Source organism: Littorina saxatilis, linkage group LG4, assembly GCF_037325665.1.
Source record: "Littorina saxatilis isolate snail1 linkage group LG4, US_GU_Lsax_2.0, whole genome shotgun sequence".
Classification (NCBI taxonomy): Eukaryota; Metazoa; Mollusca; class Gastropoda; order Littorinimorpha; family Littorinidae; genus Littorina; species Littorina saxatilis.
In genome coordinates, this window is record NC_090248.1 from 23,629,689 (window position 1) to 23,657,239 (window position 27,551).

General features: G+C 42.2%; 1 protein-coding gene across 2 annotated transcripts in view; it reads left to right on the forward strand.

Moving 5' to 3' along the window:
- LOC138964271 (reelin-like) overlaps positions 1-27,551 on the forward strand; it is a 109,620-nt gene that overhangs the window by 11,211 nt on the left and 70,858 nt on the right. For both annotated transcript variants that reach the window (XM_070336176.1, XM_070336174.1), the window contains exons 10-30: positions 775-926; positions 1,510-1,661; positions 2,094-2,206; positions 2,731-2,957; positions 4,534-4,662; positions 5,296-5,396; positions 7,445-7,508; positions 8,108-8,341; positions 10,240-10,401; positions 11,387-11,626; positions 12,015-12,150; positions 12,664-12,827; positions 13,550-13,687; positions 18,547-18,733; positions 19,328-19,536; positions 20,636-20,795; positions 21,373-21,543; positions 22,157-22,371; positions 22,847-23,010; positions 25,573-25,786; positions 26,282-26,526. In XM_070336176.1, coding sequence (XP_070192277.1) covers positions 775-926; positions 1,510-1,661; positions 2,094-2,206; positions 2,731-2,957; positions 4,534-4,662; positions 5,296-5,396; positions 7,445-7,508; positions 8,108-8,341; positions 10,240-10,401; positions 11,387-11,626; positions 12,015-12,150; positions 12,664-12,827; positions 13,550-13,687; positions 18,547-18,733; positions 19,328-19,536; positions 20,636-20,795; positions 21,373-21,543; positions 22,157-22,371; positions 22,847-23,010; positions 25,573-25,786; positions 26,282-26,526 — 3,577 coding nt within the window. The remainder of the gene's footprint in view (positions 1-774; positions 927-1,509; positions 1,662-2,093; positions 2,207-2,730; positions 2,958-4,533; positions 4,663-5,295; positions 5,397-7,444; positions 7,509-8,107; positions 8,342-10,239; positions 10,402-11,386; positions 11,627-12,014; positions 12,151-12,663; positions 12,828-13,549; positions 13,688-18,546; positions 18,734-19,327; positions 19,537-20,635; positions 20,796-21,372; positions 21,544-22,156; positions 22,372-22,846; positions 23,011-25,572; positions 25,787-26,281; positions 26,527-27,551) is intronic.

Consider the following 27,551-nt stretch of genomic DNA (forward strand, 5'->3'; position numbering starts at 1 on the left):
TTCAAGTAAGATTCATAGTTTAGAATATAGATTTTTTGTTGAAAAATTATTTCTGCAGAGTCTGGGCATCAGATACTGCTTTATTTTTATAACACACAAAAATGTTTTGGTAGTAGATTCAAGTGTGTGCATTGTGGCAGTTGTAGATTAGCTCCCTTTGACCGTGGCGTCTGAGTGAAGTTTGCGTCAGTCTGTGTGTTTCTCTCTCTTTCTATCTGTTTGTCTGTCTCTCTGTCTGTGATTGCATCTGAGCCTATGCATGTCTGTGTGTTTGTTAATCCTTGATTGTGAAAACTTTTTGTCTGATGTGCATTCTGGAGTACATCTGCAGAATAGCTCCTTTTTCATAATTTTTTTTATCTAAGACACTTTGCACTGTGACCATGGAGGCCGTGTAGCTGAGTTAGTGGAGCACTGGACTTGTGATCCGAGGGTCACGGGTTCGAATCCCAGCCTGGACGGACACGGATCAACTTTAATGTGCAGACTCAGAGATGGTATCCATGTCCCATCCCCGTGTCACCACAGTGGCACGTAAAAGACCTTGGTCAGTCTGCCATAAGTGCAGGTGGCTGATTACATCTAAACACGCGCACACCTGGGTAGGGCGACTCTTGTTGCAGCTAGCTTTCCACTGGGAGAAAGCGACTTGAATTTCCCAGCATTGGGATAATAAAGGAAATGAAAAACTGTTTGCCCCAAACAAAAGTGTTAATGGTGGCTGGGAGAAACATGGATTGCCTCAATTATCAGTCTATCCTTTCTGCTGTGCAGCACCAGTGTCAGTCAGATGGCAACGCATTTGTGTTTGACGACAGAAACCAGTCGGCAACATTTGGAATGACCAGAGATTTGAACCTGGAGGCTGTAGGAACACAAGCTGATGTGATTTTCTCTGAAGAGTTTGAGTCTGGCGTGAGCCCCAGGTAAAATATCTATTGGGAAAGAGAATACAGTGGACCCCCATTTTAAGACACACCCCCCCCCCCCCCCCCAATTTAAGACTTCTTCCATTTTAAGACCTTAGTTTTTCAGATTTTCTGTTCACCTCTTCTGTAAAGTTACCCCCATTTTAAGACTCCATCCATTTTAAGACCTGATTTTCTCGGATTGTTGGAGGTCTTAAAAGGGGGGTTCCATTGTACCACACAAATAAACTGTTGGGGCGATATCATTCTGTTATTGAGCTGTGCTGGGCTATGAAAGTACACATGTAGCGAGGCAAATAAGTTTTCCAGGAGTAGGAACACGTTCACTAACAGGCAGTTGAAATGTGCTTTTGAAATTGTTTTTGTTTTGTTTTACAAAACACTTAATTTTAGCTGAGTCCACTTTCCATTCATCATCTCATTTTTATGTTTTTGTCTGTGTACTAAATAGACAGTGAGGTTAAGGTCCTAATGGATGTTTCATTTTGTTTCTTATTAAACGTTCCAGTCACTGACATTTCTTCGTTTTTTATTTTATTTTCATTTACAAATAGCACACCTTGCTTTGTCTTTAAATCAGCTGGGCTGTGGAAGGAGGCATTCCAGGGACAAAGTGCGGGCCCGTAACTAGTGGCAACGCCCTGATATTTGACAGATCTGGCAAGCGACAAGCGTGCACTCAGTTTTTCAATGCAGACACCGTGGGAACTCTACGCTTTATGTTTGGCATTGGTGAGTATTGTAACAAAAAGGGACGAAAGTGTTGGAGAATGTATACATTCTGACATGGGAAAAGTGTGGATTTTTTCTTACTCTATCAAACAGTGTGATCAGGGTTTTTTTTCTCTCAGAAGTTTACTGCCAACATGATGAATTAAGGTTTTATCTTTCTCATCTTGATTATAAAAAAAAATAATGTTTTAACTTTTGTGTATCTGTACGCAATTGTCTTCAGCATTTTCTATGTTTTCTTTCACTGTTGTCTTTGTCCTTTCCCAAACTTCCTATCCGCTGTCGGCTTGTTCATGCTTGAATACGTATCGTACAAGTCTGTGTCTGTTAGTGATTATAGTTGGTCTGTCTGTCTGTCTGTCTTTTGGTGTCTGCATACATGTGAGTTGATGCTCATGAGTGACGTTATTTTTTCCTTTCCATGTTTTCCAGGCAGCGGTTGGTGTAGCAGTACAATCTCAGAGCGGGCGTCAGTGATTGTTCACATGGAGGATGAAAATGAACAGAGCACAGTACTCACCACTCTGCACCCTGACTATTACAAGGTAAGTGCGACAATCTCCTAAATTGGCACAGTATGAGGTTCCTTGTCTCATTGAATGAATCTGAGGTGCACGTAGCTATGCTACTTGCTAGAACCTGGAATTGTGGATTTTTGAGAGGGTGCCGATCTCTTCTCAGTATGTGACAACTCTTCAACGGGGTTAATTGCTTGTGAGCACATCTGAGGCTGCTCGAGGTCCAAACTTTTACAGATTATGTTTTCATGCTGCTGAGAGTGTTATTCTTAGTGGTCTATATGACTACATGAGCGTTTCTTCATTTGTTCTTGTGGTTGCAGTATAGGAGTGCTAGACAAAATTGTATCTTTTGTTGTAATTTGTCATCAGCAATTTGTAAACATAACTTCTGACGTTGTCATGCATATTCATGGCTAGGCAAGGCAGTACTTTACTTTCCATATTTTTACCGTTATATTGTAGTGTTTGATGACCTGATTACATCTATCTAAGCCTGTACGTCGTCCATATACAATAACTTTTCCCTTCATTCTCGACACTGTTTATAGGAGCCCCAGCTTGTCAGCGTTCCTGTGTCCTATGAAGGCAGCAGCTCAAGAATCCGACTGTGCTGGCTGCAGAAATGGCACGACGATTTGTCACATGACGTCTGGCTGTTGGATGATGTCTCCGTCCTTCCCATGTTGCCCTCTCCTTCCTCCCTTGATGCCGACAACACGCTGCAAGCGTCCCTAAACCTGCAGTGTGGACAATCGGACTCTAATCTTGTGTCAAGGTGAACTTTGTTGCTGCAGCGACCTTAATTTATTTGACTCCAGTTCTACTGTTCTTCTTTGGGGCATATAAACTCAGTCTCAGCGGGCGCAATTGCCTCGTGGATAAGACGCCAGCCCCCTATGCTTAAAGCTGAATGTTCAAATCCCGGCCACATCTGTTGGATTATGTTTGCCGATTTTTTTTATCTCCCAGGTCAACTTATGTGCAGACCTGCTATTACCTTATCCCCCTTCATGTGTACACACAAGCACAAGACCAAGTATGCATGGAAAAGATCCTGTAACGCATGTTGGAGTTCGGTGGGTTATAAAATCTCCAAAATACCAAGCATGCATCCTTCGAAATCGACGTATGGCTGCCAAAATAGCAGGGTTAAAATGGCCATGTACGCCAAAGTTGGAGTTTTAGCTCACGAACGCAGTAAAAGATGAAGAGAAGGACTCTGTGAGCTAAATTGGCTTTGGATGACCCTGTATGATGAATTAAGCCTACCTCATTTCAGTTTCTATGAGCTTTGCTGTATGAGGTATGTTTCGGCTCCTTGTAAGGAACTCACATTTGTTGGTGGCCTCATGTAGCTTGTGAAGTTTATGAAAGTCAATGTGATTCATATTGTTGACAAATAGTCAAGGTACAGTGGAACCCCCCTTTTACGACCTTCAAAAATCTTAAAAAATCAGGTCTGAAAAGGGTCAGGAGTCTTAAAATGGAGGTACATTTACAGAGGCTATGAACACATCTGAGAAAAGAAGGTCTTAAAGGTGGTCGTCTACATTTTGGCTTTTTTTCAATAATCTTATGGTTAGATTTCGCTAAAAAGTTATGTCAGATGATGAATGAACCATGGGGAAAAAAGTTATAGAAAAAAAAATAGATGTAAAAAAAGATTTTATTTTTGGGTAGCGTGACTCACGCTTCCAATATTTTGTTTTCTGTTTGCTGAGAACATGTGCTTTGCCTAAAAATACTGACCAATCAAATTCATGTCACTATGCTTATAGCCACGCCCAAACAAGTGCAGCAACAGTTTGACACTGGAGCGCTGTCCACGCTTTTTTTTAAACGCACGAAATGCACGGGATTTGAGAGGAGTTTTGTGCTTGGCATTTTCCAAATAAGGATATCCTACTATGAGTACTACGCTGGAATACTACAATGAATTTTCAAACGGCTACACTGGCTTCGTCTTTCCTGATCGAAAGGGGGTGTATTGTTGATAATTGTAGATAATAGACTGCATTTTAATGGTCAAATGGCGATTTTGGTATAAAAATGTAGACAAGGACCTTTAAAAAGGAGGATGTCATAAAAGGGGGGTTCCACTGTATTGCGGCCAACGTGGACACTTGCTTAGATCATTTGAATCAAATAAAAAGTATAAGTTCAGTACACGCTTGTAATTATCCAAAATACGACCATCAGAGTCAATAGGCATACATATGTGACATATGAAGAGATTGAGAAAGGTAAGTTCTTTCTCCTTTCTTGCTTGTGTGTCTTTTCACTCCCAGTATGTGTTCACATTGAATATCATATTCTATGTTTTATTTACAAGAATTTGTGTGTGATGACAGTGTGCGACTGGAGTACAGCTCAGACCACGGACACACCTGGCACACCGTCTTTACTCCTTGCTGGCCGTCTGTCTGTCATGGCCGACACCAGTCGTTGGCCTCCCTTTGGTCCTCCAATGAGATGCACGGGTGAGGTATTTTGGTTGTTTTTGTTTGGTGGTGGTGGTGTGTGTTAGTGTGTGTGTGTGTGTGTGTGTGTGTGTGTGTCAATGTGTGTGTTTGTCCAGGGGAGGTGCATGTCTAAATGTCTGTCTCTCTGTATTTGTGACCCTCCACCACAAAATGAGTTGCATGTCACCTCGCGCGGTTCTGCGCTAGGCTTAATATAAGTCCGGGGAGTGTCTGGTAACAGTGTGAGGGTCACCTTAGTCACAGGCTTATAACTCAAACAGTTTTCGCTCTTTTCTAAAAACGGTTTTCACCACTGGATAGAGCATAAAAAACTCTTTAGGAAAATGTAAAAATATGAAAATCATGCAAAGGTGACATGTGACTCATTCCGTGGTGGAGGGTCACATTTCTGCATCTGCTTGTCTGTTTCCATGTCAGAGATTTAAAAATGCCCATCACCCACCTACACCCACATCTTCAGACAAAAATTGAATGTGGTTTTCTTTTTCAGAAAGTAAAATACTTAAACATTTGCAGTGACATTTCTAATGATTATCCTTCGTCCTCTGCTATCTCATATGTCTTTGGTTTTTCTGTTAGTTTCTTTGCCTTTTTGAATATTCTTCATTGTTCTACTGTCTAATTGATCAGGTGGCAGAGGATCACCTTGCCGCTGCCATACTACGCCCTGACGCCACACACCAGGTTCAGGTTTCTGCAGACAGCTGGTCAAGAATGGGCTCTGGACGATGGTCAGTATTCATCGTTTCTTAACATGTACCTTACTATGACAAGGAGACTACTGCGTCACCCTTCACAGCAGGCTCTGCAGTTGTTGGCCTTTGATTAGTGCGAGCTATTTATAGCTTGATGTTTCTTCTACGTTGCTGACACCTGTGAATTGTAGAGTTCTGTTTGTTATAGGATCTGGCTGCTGCTGTCTCCTTGTAAAAAACCAAGACCTGACCCTTCCAACTGGCGCCCCATATCTCTGACCTCCCATCTGAGCAAAATTTATGAAAGAATATTAAAATCCAGACTAAAAGATGAAATGGACAGAAAAAAGGTCATACCTCTGTGTCAAGCCGGTTTCCGTCGAGGCAGGGGTGTCTCGGATCACATTGTAAAACTGTCCTCCAAAATTAAGAAAGCTCTCTCATGCAAGAAGTCTCTCTTTGCTGTCTTTTTTTACATCAAAAAAGCCTACGACACAGTATGGCACCAACGATTGTTGTTCAAATTGAAGCAATTAGGCATCAGTGGTAATATGTTTCAATACATAAAAAGCTTTCTACTGAACAGATCCTTTCAAACTGCATGATTATAAAGGTGCCAAATCATCCACTCGCAAAGTTGACATGGGAGTGCCACAGGGCTCAGTAATAGCACCACTGCTTTTTAGCTTTATGCTGCATGACATATCGACAGTTAAAACACATGGAGCCGAACTGACACTTTATGCGGATGATATCGCTCTATGCAAAGAGTATCAAAACCAAACCTATAAAACAGAACACAAATTCTCTAAAGAGTGGCAAACAGCTATAAATAACATTGCGAACTATATGGGGGAGGATGGCTTCACCCTCTCTGCCGAGAAAAGTGTATTCGTTGTCTTTACAAACCTTTGTGTACCCATAACATAACCCATAGGGCTAAGAAATTAGCTGTACAATTCTCAATCCTGTTTGACTCAGGGCTTTACGTGTACCTCCAAAGGTGATTATGTTCTGACACTCGGTTACATTACTCATACCATCATCCAGAATTACAGTGGTACCTGTGACGTGAGACCCCTCCAAGGAGAGGCCACTTTCCAATCAAAGAAATCCGATTTTACTTTAGGCTATTAACTTGACTGAAACGTGCCTGCCATGAATGGACACTTGAAAATTAGGGACACTTTTAGCTGGTCCCGTGGGTGTCCTTTCATGGCAGGTACCACTGGAGCTCTGTTAGACTCATGTAGTGGATACCCCCATTAAGATCCTCCAATTTACAACTTTTCCCCGTTTTAAGACCTAAGATTTTCTGTTCATGAAGTCTGTGAATTTACCCCCATTTCTTCTTCTTCTTCTTCTTCTGCGTTCGTGGGCTGAAACTCCCACATACACTCGTGTTTTTTGCACGAGTGGAATTTTACGTGTATGACCGTTTTCTACCCCGCCATTTAGGCAGCCATACGTACGCCGTTTTCGGAGGAAGCATGCTGGGTATTTTCGTGTTTCTATAACCCACCGAACTCTGACATGGATTACAGGATCTTTTTCGTGCGCACTTGGTCTTGTGCTTGCGTGTACACACGGGGGTGTTCGGACACCGAGGAGAGTCTGCACACAAAGTTGACTCTGAGAAATAAATCTCTCGCCGAACGTGGGGACGAACTCACGCTGACAGCGGCCAACTGGATACAAATCCAGCGCGCTACCGACTGAGCTACATCACCGCCATACCTCCATTTCAAGACTCCCTCCCTTTTAAGACCTTAATTCCGCACATTTCTGGGGGTCTTAAAAGGGGGGTTACACTGTATCCTGTAAGACTTTAATTTTGGTTGATCGACTTCACAGTACTGTTCACAGAGATTGCCACAAAAGTTTATCACATATGAGAGGTATAGGTCAGGGATATTGTGTTTGAAAATGGAAAGATGTAAAGTGTTGAAAATGTGCAGGTATTTGAGCTTTAAATTTAGTTCGTAAAACTGGGAATTCATGTACTACATGTATGACAACGTAATATACCAAATATGTCTAGCATATTCAGCTTCAGCAGCTAAAATGTATGTTTTGTGTGACAGTGTACATTGGAAACTGCCCAGAAAGATGTAATGGACATGGACGATGCACAGCAGAGGGTTGCAGGTACTGGCTCATATTCTTATTCTTGGTCTTACATTTTGAATGTTCATTGTTTTTATTCTCATTGAGTCATGTTTTTTAACTGCAGTCAGCACAGTGATATGCTATGGTGGTCTTGGGTAGTGTTCGATGACCAAGATAGCATTTGAATTCCTTTTTTACCTATTTATTTTTGGAGGATAGGGGGTAGGGTGGGAGTAGGTACAGGTGGTTTTATTCCGCATCATGCAGCACTATTTGCATAAATATGTTGTTTAGTGTGAGATATTCTTTACTATCTTTCTTTCTTTCTTTATTTGGTGTTTAACGTCGTTTTCAACCTTTCAAGGTTATATCGCGACGGATTCTTTATGGTGAAATATTATTTACAATGAAACCTGTCTGAAACAACCACCCAAGGGACCGATCCAAGGTGGTCGTTAGAGACAGGTGGACATTATGAAAAGGTGAATTATACAGAAGAAAAGCTCATCTGGGATCCTTTGGAAGGTTCGTTATGGGAAGTGGTTGCTATCGAGAGGTTAATTTTTTTGTTGCAAGTGCAGGTTTGACTGAACTACTATATTGTCAGTACCTGCATTCTTGATTTTTTTTCTCTTCAGTTGTGATTTTGACTACACTGGGCCAACGTGCAAAGACTCTGTTATACCTCGCCCAACCACTCTGACTGAAAGTTTTGAGGATCCTACACTGCTGAGCGGTTCCCTCTTACTTCACATCCAGGGGGCGACAGTGGGCTACACATGTGACGTGTTGACTAGCGGCAAAGCCTTGGTCTTCAACAAGAAAGGTCCACGTCAGTTGACGACCAGTGAATTCAACACGACAGAAGCAAGGTACTTCTGTGGTTTGAACACATTTGGAATGTTGAAGATGCATGCGTGTGTACAGGCAAATCCAGCTAACTCACAAACGGTTAAGTCAAAAATTCGCTTAGCACACAAAGAAATTCTGGTCCGGAATTATCCCTCTTTATCTATGTGTACAAAGTACCCTGAGCTCGAAATGGGATTTCTCTTACGTAAGTCGAAAGACGGATAGCACACAACAGAAAGTCAGTCCCAAAGACAAAGTTTACTCTATATTTACTACAGCAACTCGAAACACGAAACTTGGCGTCTCACACTAGCGCATTGTGTAACCTTATTCCCTTCTTCTCTACACGGACGCCACACCGACTGGTCAGTCGGCACGCAATAAAGTATGAACTGAAGTTAGGAGGGGGCGAGGAGTAAGGAGGGGGCGAGGAGTAAGGAGAATTATCCAACTCCAAGAAAACATTCTGAAAAAGGTGGGGAAGTGGTGACAAGGCAGTGAACGCACTCACCATGCACTGACATCATACGAAAGCAGCCACACAAACACAGCACAGAGGCAGAGGTGCAGATGCTTTGTGAGAATAAGCGTTGAAAACCAGTTTGAATAAAAAAAAAAAACAGCAGATAGAGCCGCATGTCATAATCATTCTTCTTGTCTGGCTTTATTGACTGCATGCCGATCTTGTGGCAGTGACTTTTCACTCTTCAGTCGGACTGTACACAAACCGCTCTCACTCTCCCTCACTGACTACCCTAAGCCCTGACAACTGATCCTTGGAAATTGTTTGGAAGAGTACACCTCTCTATTTCTCTCCAATGCTCTTCCTGCTGACTTCAGTGACACCGGACACCCCACTGAGTTTAGCCAGCTACCCCCCCCCCCCCCTCTCTCTCTGCCCCCAGCCATGTACTGTTTGGTGCTGTGGCCAGAGAGGTGTCACCGGCTAATTGAGGCCAGCTGCACTGTTCACTCAGAGCAAAACTAGTTGACTGTGTCTAACTTTTGACAAAGCAACACAACTGAAGGGTTCACAGATTAGGTAACCGACTCACTGGTCAAGGCTGCAGGGAAACAAGAGTATCTTGTCAATGAAAGAGGTTACACACAGATACGCGATGCTGAGAACGGTGGCCGATTTTTCACTCTCTTTCTCGGAGGGCCTTCATCATTGCAGGGACTGCTGTAAAGAAATGCTTGCTCAGAAACTAACTCTTTTTGCTTTGAAACATGCACCAGAACTGGTGGACACCATCGACAATGTCAAACATGAAATCGAAGCAGTTTGCTTGAGGAAACGGTCGTCAGCAACTTCTCTGTTTTCTTTTTTTAAGAAAATCTGAGGTGACTTTCTTTGTGGCCCCGCCCCCTCCCTCTGTAAGGACCCCCCTCCATAAGGACCGATTTTTGTCAACATTTTCAAGGTCGCTAGAGAGGGGTTCCACTGTACTATGACCAAGTCGAAATTTCGGATAGGACACAATAACAATTCGGTCCCTTCAATTTCGTCTTATCCGGATTTGCCTGTATCGTCGTAGTCTGTGTGCGTGTGCTTGATTAATGCAGAAATTGAAATGGTTAAGTCTTGAGCAATGTCAATATTCAGGTTATTCTTACTTCTTCATATTTTGCATCTCTTTCCGGTTGTTTATGTGTAGTATTATCCTCAACCTTTTCTGAAAGCATTTCAGACTTAATTTGATTCTCTTGTAAAGCAAGAGCAGCCTTTAGGTGAGAATGGACGACAAGAATAAGCAATGCAAGGACCATTGCGGCTAGGACAAGCCTCCTAGCACCAAAAACAATCAAAATCATGGATTGATCAAGCAACTATCATCCTCTGTGTATACCTTAGGAAAAAGTTTGTTCATATTTGACATCAGAAAAAGTGATTCAGTGTTGACTATCTTTCTAACAGCTACCTGCAGTTCTCGATTAGAGTGGGAAGTCATTCGGCCAAGTCGGCCTGCCCTCCGTCATCAGATGGTGCCGATGTTGTGATGCTGGAATATTCCTGTGACGGCGGCGTTATCTGGAACTTCATCAAAGGCTTTCCTGAAACCTATTACAAGACTCCCAGGTGAGAGCTTCTTGAATGTGAAAGTTATTATGTGTTTCTATGGTAAGTGACGTTTTCCGGAAATAACTCTGTCAGGATTTTTAAGCAGTGTGACAGAGTTATTTCTGAACATTGTCTATTGAATGGCCTTTAAATGTTTGCTCATCATTTTAAACAGATACTATCTAAGAAGCCATTTTGGACAAGTTTTCTGGTGAGTTTGAGCTCAAGAACTCCATGAGACTGATTGATTATGATTGTGTTGAACATCCTCACAGTCATTTTAACTTATTTAGGACACTTGCTGTACTGTAGTTTTTCTTCTTCTGCGTTCGTGGGCTGAAACTCCCACGTACACTCGTGTTTTTTGCACGAGTGGAATTTTTACGTGTATGACTGGTTTTTTCCCCGCCATTTAGGCAGCCATACGCCATTTTCGGAGGAAGCATGCTGGGTATTTTCGTGTTTCTATAACCCACCGAACTCTGACATGGATTACAGGATCTTTTTCGTGCGCACTTGGTCTTGTGCTTGCGTGTACACACGGGGGGGTGTTCGGACACCGAGGAGAGTCTGCACACAAAGTTGACTCTGAGAAATAAATCTCTCGCCGAACGTGGGGACGAACTCACGCTGACAGTGGCCAACTGTATACAAATCCAGCGCGCTACCGCCCCGTACTGTAGTTTAAACACACCTGCAGTGATTTACTCCAAAGTGCTCTGCAACCGCAGTAATACATTTAATGAAGTGAATAGGGTAACAGCTTTGATATGCAAGCTCTTGAGTGTCAATGTCCTGATTGTCTTCATTGTTCACTATGATACTGTCATCATGTTTACATCTCGCCTCACCTTCAAGAAAAACAACTCTTTCACAACACTTGAAAACCTTGAGTTTTTACCAGAAAACGTCTAGTCGCTAAGGTGTCTTTTCTGCAGTAGTGTAATTGTTTACAATTATTGAGTTTGCAAACTACAGTACTTTGCTTTTTTGTATGTAACAGATCAGACTCGGTGATCCTACCTGATGCTGCCAAAAGTGAGTCATGCCAGTTTCGCTGGATCCAGGTGGGCGGAGACGATTCGACCCGAGCGGTGTGGGCGGTTGACGACCTGGTACTGACCCCTCAACTGACCAACACTCTGATGCTGGACATGGATGTACAGTCAGACATGAGCGACAGAGTGACCGCCAACCTGGGCTCACTTCAGTACAGTTATTGTGCTGCTCCGCGAAGCGTTGTGTGAGTGTGCTGGATTTGCGTGAAACACCCTTAACATTTTGATGCATTGATCTCTGATATTTTAATTGTTATAGTGCATGTTTTTTAGGTTTTTATTTGTATTTTTTTAGATATCTTTGTTGACTACACTTGTTGTTATAGTTCTGATGTATATATAATGTCGCATTCAGCCATGACTTTTTGAGAAGAAAAAGCAGTGATGACTTATCACATTACTGTCCTTACTTATAGGCCATCATTGAACTCTTTTTTAAGACATCAATAGGTATGGTGCGATACATGCATGTGTTTGTGCGTGCATATGTGTGTGTGTGTGTGCAAGCGTGTGTGCGCATGTGTTTGTGTTTTGAATACAGCAGTGCACAGCTGATTTTTCACCTGTATTCAGGTTCAATGGTAAGGAGGAGAATGGAGAGCCTCGTTACCTGATGACAGAGGCACTACAGGTCAGCCCTGGCTACATGGTGCAGTTTGACCTGGTCATGGGCTGTGGCAAACCTTACACCACCAACCTTAACAACCAGGTGAGAGAGGCTTCTCATTACAATGTGGTAATTACACCTTTATGATAAACACATTACACTTGTGTGAAATAGTTCTACCTAATTATGAGCTGTGGTATACCTTGCACCTTCAACACCAGGTACAAATTTGCTAATTGACCCATGGTGATCTTACCTGTATGATAAACAGATCACACCTGGGTGATTCAGTTTTACCGAGTTAATTATGAGCCGTGATACACCGTGTGCTGCCAACCTTAACAACGAGAGGAGAGCCTGAAAACCTGTAGTAATTACACCTGTGTGATACAATTTTACCTTGTTGTTGACTGAGGCATACCTTACACCACCAACCTTATAAACCAGGTGGGATACTGCTACAATTAACATGTGGTAATTATACCTGTGTGATGGAATTGAACCTAGTTTGTTGGTGTTTCTGTGAGAATAAAGATATCCAAGGTGTTGGAAAGTGTCACACTCTTTAAATGTACCTTGATTTTCAGTTCACTAAATACTAGGTGCTTGTTACAGGTGTTGATGCAGTATTCAGTAGACCATGGCATCACCTGGGTGATGGTGGAGGAACCGTGTCTGCCGCCAGACGTGTGTCAGCAGTACCGTGCCGGCACTGTGTACGACGCCTCGCAGTTCCCTGAGTGGCAGACTGTCACCGTTCTTCTCTCACCGGATACATGGTGAGTGACATGCTGAGTATGTGTTGAAAGATATGCAGGGGATAGAGGAGGGGATGGAAGGGAGGGAGGTTGGTGGACTGTCACCGTTCTTCTCTCACCGGATACGTGGTAAGTGACGGTTGATGGACTGTCACCGTTCTTCTCTCACCAGATACGTGGTGAGTGACTGTGTGACACACTGAGTGTGTGTTGATAGACAGGGGATAGGAGAGGGGATGGAAGGGAGGAAGGTTGGTGGACTGTCACCGTCCTTGTCTCACCGGATACTCAGTCACCATTCTCTCGCTGGATATGTGGTGACATGCTGAGTATGTGGTGACAGACAAGGGATAGAGGAGCTAGGTGATGGAAGCGAGGGAGATAAGTGGACTGCGATCAAGTGGGGTTAAGGTAGAGGGGAGAGTAGGATTGTCTCTTACCATGGATCTAAGTTCCAGTTTGTTACAAAAGTGAAAAACGTTCACTCTATGCCTGTCCACATATCTTAATGAAATTTAAGAGATTGAGATTTTCCCTTTATTTGTAATGCTCTAGATAACTTTTTCAATGTCAGAGTGAGTCTTTTTGTCATTATAAAGAAATAACACGCTAATCAGCAGCAAAGTGATACACTAAAACTAAGTCAGTAAGGCTGGCTTTATTTACACATATTCAAAAAGAAAGTTAGATTACCAGATGACTGAAATAATAATAAATCTTAAAATCCTTTAACTCTTTCGCAGGTCTTCACACACACGTTTCCGCTGGGTGCAGCAGGAATGGGGTAGCCGTGACGACTGGGCAATCAAGCGTGTCTATGTCGGCCATCAGTGTCCCAACATGTGTAGCGGTCATGGAAAATGCAATGAGGGTGTTTGCAAGTACTTACATTTTTCTTGCTTTTCGGATAGTTGATTTACTATTAAAAGTACAATACATGTAATAAAGAAAAACATAATGTTGTGGAATGTACCTGTTTTTAGACAAACATTTCTTCTTCTTCATTCATGGGTTGTGACTCCCACATTCACTCATGATTTAGCACGAGTGGGTTTTTACGTTTTTACCCCCCAATTCAGGCAGCCATACGCCGCTTTCAGGGGAAGCATGCTGGGTATTTTTCGTGTTTCTGTAACCCACCGAACTCTGACATAGATTACAGGATCTCTTCTGTGCGCACTCAAGTCTTGTGCTTGCGTGTACACACGAAGGGAAATAAGGTACATTGTAATAGCAGGTCTGTACATAAGTTGACCTGGGAGGTCGGAAAAATCTCCACCTTTAACCCAGCATGCAGTCGCGGCCGAGATTTAAACTTACAACCATCCGATTAGGAAGCTGATGTCTTATCCACTCGGCCACTGCCCCCTTCTGAAAAACATTTAATTTTGCCAGTCAGCGACTTTTGACAATGAGTGATCCTTCTTTCACATTCATGGGCAACAACTTCAACGTAAACTTGAACTTCTTAGTGGTCTTTTTATGTGTATGGAACCGAGTGCCGAAACACCACAATCACCTTTGGAGGCGAAGTCCAATCAAACAGGATTGAGAATTTTAGAGCTTATTTCTAAGCCCTGGCAGGTTTCACGGTATTGAGACATTCTATTGACTGCACAATGTGCTCTGATTTCTAACTTGCTGAACCAATTTTCTCAGTGTTTTTTTTATATGCAATTCACAAATGTGTCATTTTGAATACAATTCTGAAAAAAAATTCGTTTGAGTTGTTTTGTTGGCATTTTATGCACATGTGTTTGGTAGCGATCGTGTGAATCCTGACAGACGCCATTTCCTTCTGCATGACAGAAGCCAACCATTGATGTGAAAATTGAAACGAAAAGGCACTCAATTCACACTGAATGGTCATATTTGATAGCAGAGCTGCAATATCTAACCATACAAACAAAAACAAAAGCACAAATATGAATTTTGCATTACATATTTTGCACACAAAAAATCGAATCGAGAACTGGAAGCTGTCTGTCCGAAAAACTAAGTCTTCACAGATAAACCAAGTAAGCTTATTTTACCACAAGAAATGATAACATGATTTTATTTTGACATTGAAAACACACCTTTATAGTCTGTACTTCATAGGAAAGCATTTACAATGACCGAAATTCCGCGCCGTGTCCATTTCTTGGAATGTCCGACCGTCGTCTGTCAGGGGTTTCCAACGATCGCTACTTTCACTTTCGTTGTCATTTCCGGGCAATCCTATGCCGTATGTGACATATTACACACTTTTCACAGTTGAGGCCGAAGGCGGGATTTGTGATTATTTTTTTCAGGTGAGATTTTATTGTTTTTGTTGCCTTTTTGTCGAGTAATATGCCGTCTGTCAGCCAACGATCGCTACCACACGATCGCTACCTCTTCATGCTCGATCAGATTTTTAGCTTTTTCGATGATTATAGAAGTTTGATTAACGTTTCCTTTGCAGTTCTGGATCGGTAGGGTAAAGGTATCTAATTTCGACATAAGATCTTGGGGGTACCTAAATCCGACCGATTTTCCAAGTCACATCAATGACGAGGTGCGCACGTCATCACAACAGAAGGAATGCCATTCATACACGGGCCATTCATGAACCGGTTGATGACGCGACTTTACGGACCAATCGTTTTGTCGCGAGAGTTATTTGCGTCATCGGCACCGCGGCGCGAAAATTTGCCTTGCAAGTGTCTTCTAAAGTTTTAACGTTGAGGGGGGAATCGAGACAAGGGTGTGGTGTATGTGTGTGTGTGCGTGTGTGTGTAGAGCGATTCAGACCAAACTACTAGACCGATCTTTATGAAATTTTACATGAGTGTTTCTGGGAATGATATCCCCGGACGTTTTTTTCTTTTTTTTTGATACATACCTTTGATGACGTCATATCCGGCTTTTTGTAAAAGTTGAGGCGGCACTGTCACACCCTCATTTTTCAATCAAATTGATTGAAATTTTGGCCAAGCAATCTTCGACGAAGGCCGGACTTCGGTATTGCATTTCAGCTTGGTGGCTTAAAAATTAATTAATGACTTTGGTCATTAAAAATCTGAAAATTGTAAAAAAAAATAAAAATTTATAAAACGATCCAAATTTACGTTCATCTTATTCTTCATCATTTTCTGATTCCAAAAACATATAAATATGTTATATTTGGATTAAAAACAAGCTCTAAAAATTAAAAATATAAACATTATGATCAAAATTAAAGGCACAGTAAGCCTCCCGTAAACCATCACAGATACGGTCAGGCTTTTACACACAGTACAAACACCCTTTCATTTAAACACTCACCGATTGAGAACATCCTAGGTGCCCTCCGTAAAGAGCGAACAATTTTCAAAGAATTTATTTTTGCGTGGTTTATCTTACCCCTGAGCCATCGTGAACTCGTGTCATCCAGTTTCCCTTTTTCACAATGTAGTCGTCAGTTAGTCATTTGAATGTGACTCGATGTGAGCTTATCTACAATAGCACGTTTTTATGCACGAAACAAACGGCTGTGGTTCACAAGAACTCTAGCGATGGTTTTTGACTGTTGAGAGGAACGGCGATATGCACTGTAAACCGTTGTCTGCGACGACCCTTGCGTGACCCTGCTTCCGGGCTTTTCTGATCTTGTCTTGATGAAAAAACAAAATTCTTTTATGATTAAAGAATGTTTTAACAAGCTGTCAATTTATTATTTAGATTTTAAAAGTTAGGTCTAGCGCAAAAACGCACCACGGTCCAAAAACATTCTGATAATCATCGATCCACGGCTATCGACAGTTTACATCGATAGAAGGAAAGTAACTCATTTTTGACCTGAGTTCAGAATGGGTCCAAAAAGTGTTCGAGACAATCTGCAAAATGAATTCTTTAAAAATTGCTCGCTCTTTACGTAGGGCACCTAGGATGTTCCCGTTTGGTGAGCGTTCAAATGGAAGGGTGTTTGTACTGTGTGTAAAAGCCTGACAGTATCTGTGATGGTTTACGGGAGGCTTACTGTCCGGGCGTGATTTCCGGTATCATATTCATAACAGCTGTCCCGGCCAGCACCAAAACGAGGCGCAATTGTTGTTAAGGAGAAGTCCACGAAAATAAATTCTTTGAAAATTTCTCACGCTCGACAGAAAGCAGCCAGGATGTTCCCGTTCGGTGAGCGTTCAAATGGAAGTATGCTTGTACTGTATGTAGACGCTCGGGGAACTCTGTGATGGTTTACGGGAGGCTTATTGTGCCTTTAAATTTTCGAAATCAATTTAAAAACACTTTCATCTTATTCCTTGTCGGTTCCTGATTCCAAAAACATATAGATATGATATGTTTGGATTAAAAACACGCTCAGAAAGTTAAAACGAAGAGAGGTACAGAAAAGCGTGCTATCCTTCTCAGCGCAACTACTACCCCGCTCTTCTTGTCAATTCCACTGCCTTTGCCACGAGCGGTGGACTGACGATGCTACGAGTATACGGTCTTGCTGAAAAATTGCATTGCGTTCAGTTTCATTCTGTGAGTTCGACAGCTTGACTAAATTTTGTATTTTCGCCTTACGCGACTTGTTCTTCTTTGTTTCTGTTTTTCGACGGCATAATTGGATGACCAAGCAGGCACGGCTACCTACTAAAGTCGTGTTGAGGCAGGCTTTGTTTAGGGATCCTTCTATCTCCCCCCTCCCTATGTGAGGAGAGTAGTTAGGGTACCCACAGTCTTTGGTGGTAAGCCTTCAGTTTGTGTGCGTCACTTATGTGCGTGTTTTTTGTTGTGTGTTTTTTCCACTTAAAATAAAAGTAGATTTGTTTAACATTCTGTATTCAAATATGTATGCAATTGGTTATTATTTTATATCAAAATGAGTGAGTGTCTTTTTATGAACAAAAAAATGTTCCTTGTTAATGAAACAGGTATCTTGGCTCTTCTTGCCGTTTTCTAAATTAGGGGGTATCGATAGTATAATTTTAGTTCTGCCATTAAAAAAATGATAAAGAAGTACTTATCTGTTTTTATCTTGTACACACATCAATACACTTTCAAAACATGTGACTTTTGTTAGTGTATGGAGACCTTGAAATGTGAAAAAAAACATTTCGCCGGCCGGTTTAGGTGAAAATGGCGTTCTGATCAAGGACAGCATCATGCAAACATATAGACAGCCTCAGGCAAGGAACTTTGTTGTGAAAATCTGTTATATGTTTAAACTTTATGTAAATCATTTAGTATTAGTGGTTTTCTGTCTTCTTTCTGGAGTCAGGCTTGCATCAAGTTTGTTTGATAGATTTTCACGTTTTGGGGGCAACTTTCGTTTCGCTTGATTTTCTATGGAAAATAAGACTCTGCGTATAATTTTTTTCTTTGTTTTGTGTGGTATTGATCCTAATTAATTACAATAACATCCATGTTCACAGTATTTCACAGTTTTATGTTTGACTGGAAGTGTGAGAAAATGGGAAATGGCTGAAATCAATACCGTGAAACCTGCCCCCTATAAAATCTGTTAATGCATTCGCAAAGGAATCCATGAACATACAGAGAGACAAAAGCCTCCAGACCCCATCACAAACAGAACTCTACAATCCACAGGTGTTGCCTACTTCAAAGGCGAACAACTCTGCAGAGTCTGCTGTGAAGGACGACGGTAGTCTCCCTGTCACATGTAGGACTCTTTGTACTCCAACATAACGGCAGCTATACTATCTTTTAGGGGAGGTAGTGTGAGTTATGAAAACTAATGTACGGATGTGACTAACAGACAGAAATGTTACAGGTGTGAGCCAGGCTTCATAGGAGAGAGATGTGAACCAGAGCATGACATGGATACAGACCTCCACGCAGACTTCGGCATTCGCTACGACCCGGAGTCTGATTTCGTGTCACTGCTGGGCGGAGAGGTGGTGCATGCTGGGGAGGGCTGTGGCGTCATTCTCTCTGGGGAGTCCATCTATTTCTATAAAGTAAGTGTCTTTGGAACAGGTGTTACATGTATTTCCTAAAAATCCAATAAGTTTCATCTGCTTGGCGTATGCGTACCTGCCATCACTGGAAAATATGATGATGAAAGGAATCATGACTCGATAGGTGAAGAGTCAGGGCGGTTCCACTTTTCACGTTCATTTAATTAATTGCTATAATTATTGAGTATTTCTGAGTAATTCTTTGGAGGCCAATCTGAGTTATTGGTCTTGAGATCAAATTTGTAAAGAAAAGGGCCAATATAGCGTTGTGGACATCGAATGTTTAACTAAGTGTATGTACTGATAGATGTAAATGCATCTCTCATAGGTTTCAGTGCCTGTCTCTTATTTATTCACACAATGGGACCCCCCTTTTAAGACCCTCACAAATCTGAGAAAATCAGGTCTTAAAAGGAGTGAGTCTTAAAATGGGGGTACATTTACAGAGCTTACGAACAGAAGTCTCAGAAAACAGGATCTTAAAAGGGAGGGAGTCTTAAATCGGAGGGTCTTAAAAGGGGGGTTCCACTGTATGCAGTCATATCCTAGTACTCTGAAAATGGTTATTATGTCCACCTTGTCTTTTGTTCACAGGATGGAGTGAGAGAACTGCAGACCAAGGACATGAACATACAACACGACGACTTCCTGCAGTTTTACCTGCGTATCGGGGGAGGGGATGATGTGGCCTGTAGGGGGGCGGAGGAGCGTGCAGAGTCTGTGCTGCTGCAGTATTCCACTGACGGAGGTATCACCTGGAACCTGCTGCGAGAGTTGCACCACCTGGAGCATCAACAACCTACGTAAGTTTATGATAATAATGTCGTTTTTCGCCCTCACGGTGAAACCATTAGGGGCATGTTCCCGGGTGTTACCCTGACTTTAGATGAGATTCACAGGTGTATGCATGTTTAGGTGGTATCAGCCACTTGTACTTATGGCAGAGTGACCGAGGTCTTTTACGTGCCACTGTGGTGACACGGGCAATTGGACATGGATACTGTCCCAGCCTGGATTCGAACATGTGACTTTAAGATCACAAGTCCAGCACTCTACAACCTGAGCGATCTGGCCGCCTGTAAGTTTATGTCAACAAACAGATTAGTTTATAGATGTTGTATTATTTATTGTGAGGCTTTTGAATCACAGTGTGTACTGTGTAGAAGCCCTCGCAGAATTTTCTTGTTTTGCCAAGGCACAGCCACACTCTTGTTAAAATGATTGAATTATTTGATGCCATCCTGTTTGTTTGAAAACTATCAATTGTGAGGTGTTGGATTGCAGCGTTTTCTCTTTTGAGTGAAAAACAGAAAAGATTTTGTGAAAAAAGGTACAATCTTGAAGAATTAGGAACATGTATAGGGAACAGCATGTCAACTTCAAATCCAAAAACTCTATTAATGATGGTATATCCTTCACCGCGTTTCGTTGGTCGTGGATGACCCAGAGCCTCACAAAATCGTCTTTATTTCTGAAACTATTTGGAGTTTTTAATTGAGACTTCATGTAATCTCCAATCACCATACGACCTTCCTATTACCCAACTTTTGAAAGATTATCTTTGTAAACAAACAAATAAACAAATATGGAATTACGTAAGGAATTTTACGCTGTTTATCCTTATTCGGATGGCGTGGGTCGTGTACGACCCATACTCTGCAAAGAGGCGGCAAAACGTGTATTCCTATTCGGATGGCGTGGGCCGTGTACGACCCATACTTTTTACGTTGAATCCTTCTTTGGAAATTATCATCCGGACTGTGAAGTCCAAAGCGTGATCCGGTGAAGGTTAAAGCTGTCATTGAACAGGATCACATACTAGCTACATGTCCTAACTCTGGTTGTCAGCACATTGAACCCTTATGAAAAATCCATGGGTTTTTTTCTGTGGATAACTTTCAGGTTTGTTCACATGGATTTCCCTGCTGAGGCCAAAACGGAAGCAACAAGATTCCGCTGGTGGCAGCCATCGCATAACGGACATGGTCACGATCAGTGGGCCATCGATGAGGTGCTGGTTGGTCAGTACGAACACCTGAATAGCTTGCAGGATGATTTCAATGTGAGTATATTATACAAATCCTAGCCTACAGGATGGAAAATGAGGTCTTTTAGTTTTAAGTCTTCTCTTCTTCTGCATCCATAGGCTAAAACTCCCACGTACACTCATGGTTTTTTGCACGGATGGGTTCTTACGTGTATGACTGTTTTTACCCCGTCATTTAGACAGCCTTACGCTGATTTCGGGGGACTTTTAAGTCTAAAATGCTGGCTTCATCTCTGGGTCTTGAAGTCTTGAAGTCTTGAATGCTCACTTGATCTTTGGATCTTGAAGCAAACTGCAGAAAATGTGATTTAGTGTAAAAGGGTTACAAATGAAAAGGATATGATAACGTCGCTGCAAATAGTTTGTCATAGTCTTAATTTAGTGCAGATTTATTGACTTTTAAAAGGGGTAGTTGAGTACATGACCGCATCTGTTTTGTAAATCTTAACTTGTCTAAAAACCTAAGAAGAAAAGTATTTACTGGTACATATGTACTGCAAGAACACTTTTCTGTAAAGAAATTGATGCTGCCCAAAAGTGTAAAATTATTATTTTTGTTTAGCATGAAATAAACTGGTGAAGAAATGTGCAGTCAGTGACAGAACCACTTGAGTCGGGCCAGTGGCGTACAGTGACAGAGGGTGTGATCAACAAGTACTGTCAGTCCTACAGTCCTTCAATCATCGTCGGCAATCAGATCAGCGACAAGTACATCATCACCAAAGACCTGGAACTTGCACCTGAAGACATCATACAGTTCAAGGTAAGTCAGAGTTTTTTATTTAAAAAAAAAATCATGCATTTATTTTTATTTTTTTTAAATGTTTATTTATTTTTATTTTTTACTTTTTTTGATTAATTTATTGGTTTATTTATTTATTTATTTATGTTGTGTACTTAATATATTTGCTTGATGGACAAGCAGTTTTGCTGGGACCACCCTGTCACACTCCAGTACAGACAACAGATTCTTTTTTGTCTAGTGTTCTAAATAACACTTTTCAACTTTTACGACAGTTCAACGTGGGTTTCGGCAAGCAGTTCTGCTGGGATCACAGAGTCAGGCTGCAGTACAGTAACAAAGAAAACTTCTTTGTTGAGCCTTTGAACTAATTCACCTTCTACGAAACAGTGGCTTTGCTCGAATCCCCCCATCATGTTACATTAATACAACAGGGACAACTAATTCACTTCTCCAATTTTACGAAACAGATAAACGTGGGCTCAAGCAGTTTCGCTTGTACCACCCCGTCAATACAACAGGGACAACTTGTTATTGAGCCTTTCAACTAATTCACTTCTGCGGCAAGCAGTTACACAGTAACTGAGACACTTCATTGTTGAGCCTTTGAACTAATCCACTTTCTACGAAATAGATAAATGTGGGCTGCGGCAAGCAGTTTCGCTGGGATCACCCCGTCATGCTGCAGTACAGCCACGACAACGGACGCACCTGGCACCTGGTGGTGGAGCCGTGTTACCAGCACCGGGACTGTGACAAGCACCACACAGAGGGCACCATCTTTTACACCGGCACGCACGGAGTATGGACGTTGGTGGTGGTGCCTGTGGGCCAGCGAATCGCCATGCAGTAAGTTGATGATGCATAAATCGCAAAACAAATAGACTGCCAATGTTCCAAAAATTCAAAATAGATAAACAAGCAAGGAATGTGATAGGAACATTTAATTGTGACAAAACAATACAATACAGTCACAGTAGTAGTAGTAGTATAGTAGTGACTTTATTGTATTGTTTTGGAGCTGCTTTCTGCTGTTCTTAGCTTTAAAACAAATATGGGGTATCGCTTGCACCTTGACTAAGACGCAGATTCTTTTGTTCCCTCTAATACGTGAGTGAAAGCACGAAAGTTTCATCATTGTCAACAGAGTATCTGGAAACAACTCCCTAGATTCTTGATTTGATGACATCAGAAATCTAATTACATTACTTTTTGTGGCTTTTTAAACATTTTGTTACATTTTTATATGCAATTATTTGGTCTGTCAGTACTGTGGTGTTCTTCTGTTGGTGCCACCCCAATGACTCTACCCTTGTCTTTTCAGCCCGGCAATCCTGCGGTGGTGGCAGCCAGGGGGAATGCAGCACAGCTTTTCGCTGGATGACGTGTATGTGGGACCCCCCTGTCCGTACAACTGTCACCGTCAGGGCGTGTGTGAGAGTGGACAGTGCCATTGTGACGAGGGAGGAGCTATAAACTCTTTACAAGGTGAGCGGTAAAGTTGTACAGTAGAACCTGCTCTGGCGACCACCTTATGATAACTAACACATGCCCATTACAACCACCTCAACGAAAGCCCGATAGGGGTGTTCTTTTATCGCAGGTACCACTGTAGTAGGTTACCACTACAAATACTTAAATCCAGGGATCGCGTTTACGCACGATTTTTGCGTATTTGACGCATTTTAAAAGTCGCTGACGCGTTTTTTTCGCCGCGCTGCGTAAGCCATATGCAAAAATATTGTAACTTTTTCTTGTCTTCACGCAGCGCTTTTGCTCTGACTTAATAATCACCCGATCCTGAAACTGACTATAGGGCTCGAGAAGTGACGACACACATGAAATCTACGCGTCAAAACCAAAGTCCGTTTCTTTTTGCATCGAAGTATCGCAAACGAACGTAACGAGGGTATTACCAGATAATGTCTTGTCGGATAATGAAACAGACATTAGCTGCTCTCCCATCTCGCGCTTCCAAAAGGCGGAAAGTGTGTCTAGTCGTATTAGAGCGGGAAACAAACTCGCAAGGCCCGAAGGTTGGAGACAGCAGGGGTGTTATTCGACAGGCGTGCGCGGAGTTCGACAGGAAAACTCGCCGTATTTAGGTAAGGAGTGTCTTTAAGTCTTTCGTGCGTGTTTTGTTTGTGTCTGTACGTGTTTTCGTAGTACGCAAAAATATTGGTCCGTGACGCGGTTTTTTCGTTTCGTTGCGTATGACTTACGTGTTTTTTTAAAAAGCTAGCGCGATCCCTGTTAAATCAATCATGCTACACTTAAACCTCCCTTTTAAGACCCTCCCATTTAAGACCCTCCCATTTAAGACCCTCCCATTTAAGACCCTCCCATTTAAGACCCTCCCATTTAAGACCCTCCCATTTAAGACTTCATTTAAAGACCTTTGGTAGGTGTTTCTTCATATGGTCTTCTTCTTCTTCTCTTTCTTCTTCTTCTCGTTCGCTCCTTTTAATCTTCCACTTCTGTGGCACGCACGAATGCCGCCGTCCGTCGCCAAACAGCTTCTCCTTCAGGGGGGGTCTCATCCGGCCAAGCTGTGCGTCTTGTTCCTCCTGCAGCAGGTTCATAGGGTCTGAATGCTTACCTCCATTAGAAGACCCAATTGTCACAGACTTTTGGCAGTCTCAAAATGGGGGTTCCAGTGTATATGAATGTTGCTTACAGTGGGGCGGGGATGTAGCTCAGTTGGTAGCGCGCTGGATTTGTATTCAGTTGGCCGCTGTCAGCGTGAGTTCGATCCCAGGTTCGGCGGAAATTTATTTCACAGAGTCAACTTTGTGTGCAGACTCTCTTCGGTGTCCGAACCTCCCCCCGTGTACACTACATTGGGTGTGCACGTTAAAGATCCCACGATTGACAAAAGGGTCTTTCCTGGCAAAAATTGCTTAGGCACAGTTAATAATTGTCTACCTATACCCGTGTGACTTGGAATAATAGGCCGTGAAAGGTAAATGTGCGCCGAAATGGCTGCAATCTACTGGCCGTATAAAATTTCATCTCACACGGCATCACTGCAGAGCGCCTAGAACTGTACCCACGGAATATGCGCGATATAAGACTCATTGATTGATTGATTGATTGAGTCAAGCTATAATGAACCTGGGTATAACGAAATCCCTCTTTTAACAAACTGCCATTGATTTCCCGGCAGACAGCCTTCTATTTCTTACTTGTTACTTTCCGGCTACATCGAACCTTTTGAACTCATTTGCATAACGAACCCCTCTTTTAACAAACACGTTTTCATCGCCCCAGAGCCGTTTTGTCTCTAAAAGTCACAAGGCTACAACGAACTGATGTCAATAATTGTCTCCAAAGACAAAAATACACAAACACAAGTGCACATCGCGTGATGAGCGAACTCTGAACAAACTAACAGCGGGAGGTGCACGGAACAGATCAAACCAAAACCGAAAGTTGTGGTGACGTCATGACATTTTGCGATGTATGTCAGCGAAGCTCGTGCACATGTGGTCTGTCTTGCTAAAAACAATGGCTGACGAACATGGTTTCGAAATCTGGAACTGTTTTTTGTTTTCTCTTATCCGTGACCGAGTGACGCGATATAGAACCACGCATTCGTTTGAGTCAATACTCTCCTCAGGCAGTGAAGTCTCCTAAATTGCTCAACACTGTGGACAGTCCGGAGTGCAGTTATGTCCCGTGAATGAGCGAGTCAAAGTTTTATCGTGAAAACTGACGCTTTTCATGCACCTCCCGCTGTTAGTTTGCCTCTCTCTATGGATTATATTATGAAGCTGTTGAAAACATGCAGAGATTGTACTCTCCAAGGAAAGATCGATGGGACGATCATTTGAAGGTGATTGGGAAACTTGTCTTGAGGCCATTTAGGGTTGAAAACTCTACAGCGAATTACTGATATAACGAACTAAAATGTATCTCCCTTGAGATTCGTTGTACCCGGACTCCACTGTATAATGCTTGCAACAGTAGCTACAATAACAGCATACTGGCCACTTCAACGTTCAATGAGTTAGTCTTCTGAAATGTGTTCCTTTTCTGTGTCCCTGTCAGATCCGCACTGCCAGCCCCAGTCCGACCAGCCCAACCCACCAGGAATGCTGGACAGGTTTGACAATCGCAACATGCCCACTGAACACTGGCGCCGAGTGCTGGGAGGCTACTTGGGGCCTGGCTGTGGCATTGTGGACTTTGGTAACTCTCTCTACTTTGACGGCCCGGGAACCAGAGAGGCCGTCACGGTGCCGCTTGACACCAGCGAGAAGAGGTGAGATTGATTAGAGAACATTTTATTAATAGGTCAGAAAATAATAGTAAAAAAATGTGTTTTATTGTGTGAGTATAGGTGAAGGCTGGATGGTGATGTTTTGCTTTGGGCCGTGATGGCAGTGTTAGATTTCAGAAATACTTTTCATTGACACATGTATAAATTTTTTTTTTTTTTTCCTGCTATGATTGTACTCGTAATGTATGCAAAAGAAGAATCAAAATTCACCATTTCTACTCCGCTCCCCATTTTTTCTGTTCAGAGTTTTTTCTTTTTCTTTATTTTCTTGTGATGTGCAAATCAGGTTATGGATTCACAAAACAACTTCACTAAACCCCCTTTTAAGAAGGAGGGGGCTTTTAAACGGGGGTAATTTGACAAAGGTTATGAACATAAACCCTGAGAAAATGAGGTCTTAAAAAGGAGAGAGACTTAAATTGGGGGGTCATAAAAAAAGGAGGGTTCTACTGTATTTCACATTTTTCTCTTCTCCAGGATGCTGGAGTTTGTGATCAAGATCGGCAGCCAGGAACACAGGGTCGCTTGTCGTCTACCTGACAACCGAAACGAGGGCATCATTGTCGATTACTCCACGGATAACGAGGTCACTTGGCAACTGCTCAAGGTCGTCGAACCGGTCATACAAGGAGAGACAACTCAGACTGTCACCTTAGAGTTGCCTCCAGATGCCAAAACCAATGCCACGATTTTCCGTTGGTGGCAGCCTCTTGGGCTTGGAGGTATGTGTCACAGATGTGTAATTTTCCGCATGGCATGTGCTTTTACTTAATATTGAATTTCATCACCTTTAGAGTGGGAATTCAAGCTAATACCAGAATAAAAATAAATAGAACTGATTACAGTAAATCTTAAGATGTACAGATACTTGAGTAAAATAAGAGACTGATGATCAAATACAGAAATCAGACCCAGGCTGAGTAAGCCTGTAGTACAGTGGAACCAGCCTTTTAAGGCCCACCAATTTAAGACTTTTCACTTTTTAAGACTTTGATTTTTCAGATCTTCTGTTCATAACGTCTGTAAATTTACCCCATTTTAAGACTCACTCCTTTTTAAGACCCCATTTTCTCAGATGTTTGGAGGTCATATAAGGGGGGTTCCACTGTAAAACAATCTAACCTGTTCCTGCTACTAAGCTTCACTAGAAAGTTATGTTCAAGATTTTGTTTGAGCTTCCATATTTGTCAAAATGCTTGTGCAAGGATAACTACACATTGGCTGTTTTGGTGGCAGCCTTTCTAAAGTTGATTGCCAGAATACTTGGAGTTGTGTTCCTGGACATCATTTTCCCTTTACTTCACTAAAATATTATATTCTGAGCAAAATATCTTTGTCCTGGAATTTTGGCGTAACCCGATTCTTGGCGATTTTGATATTTTTGTGCTTTAGACTAAGTAAATCATTCTCAATGAAAAACATTCTCTAAAATACGATAGACAATACATGATTTAACAATATTTGATCTTGCTATCCATACCAAGTACAAATATAAACACCACAGCAGACTTCCACTAACTCGCGGTCTTTGGGGTCCAAAGATATTTGATCGCGATATATCCGATTCGCGATGCCGTTTGGGGTCCAATTAAAGGGAAGAAACTGCGTTCTCTTCTGAGTCAGAGAAAAACGCGGTTATTTCCCTTGTTGGTCACAAAAAGCCTGTGAGCGTCACGTTGGCGTGTGTGCGTTTGCCGTGTGAGTGTATGTGTGTGTGTGCGTGCATGTGTGTGTGTGTGTGTACGTG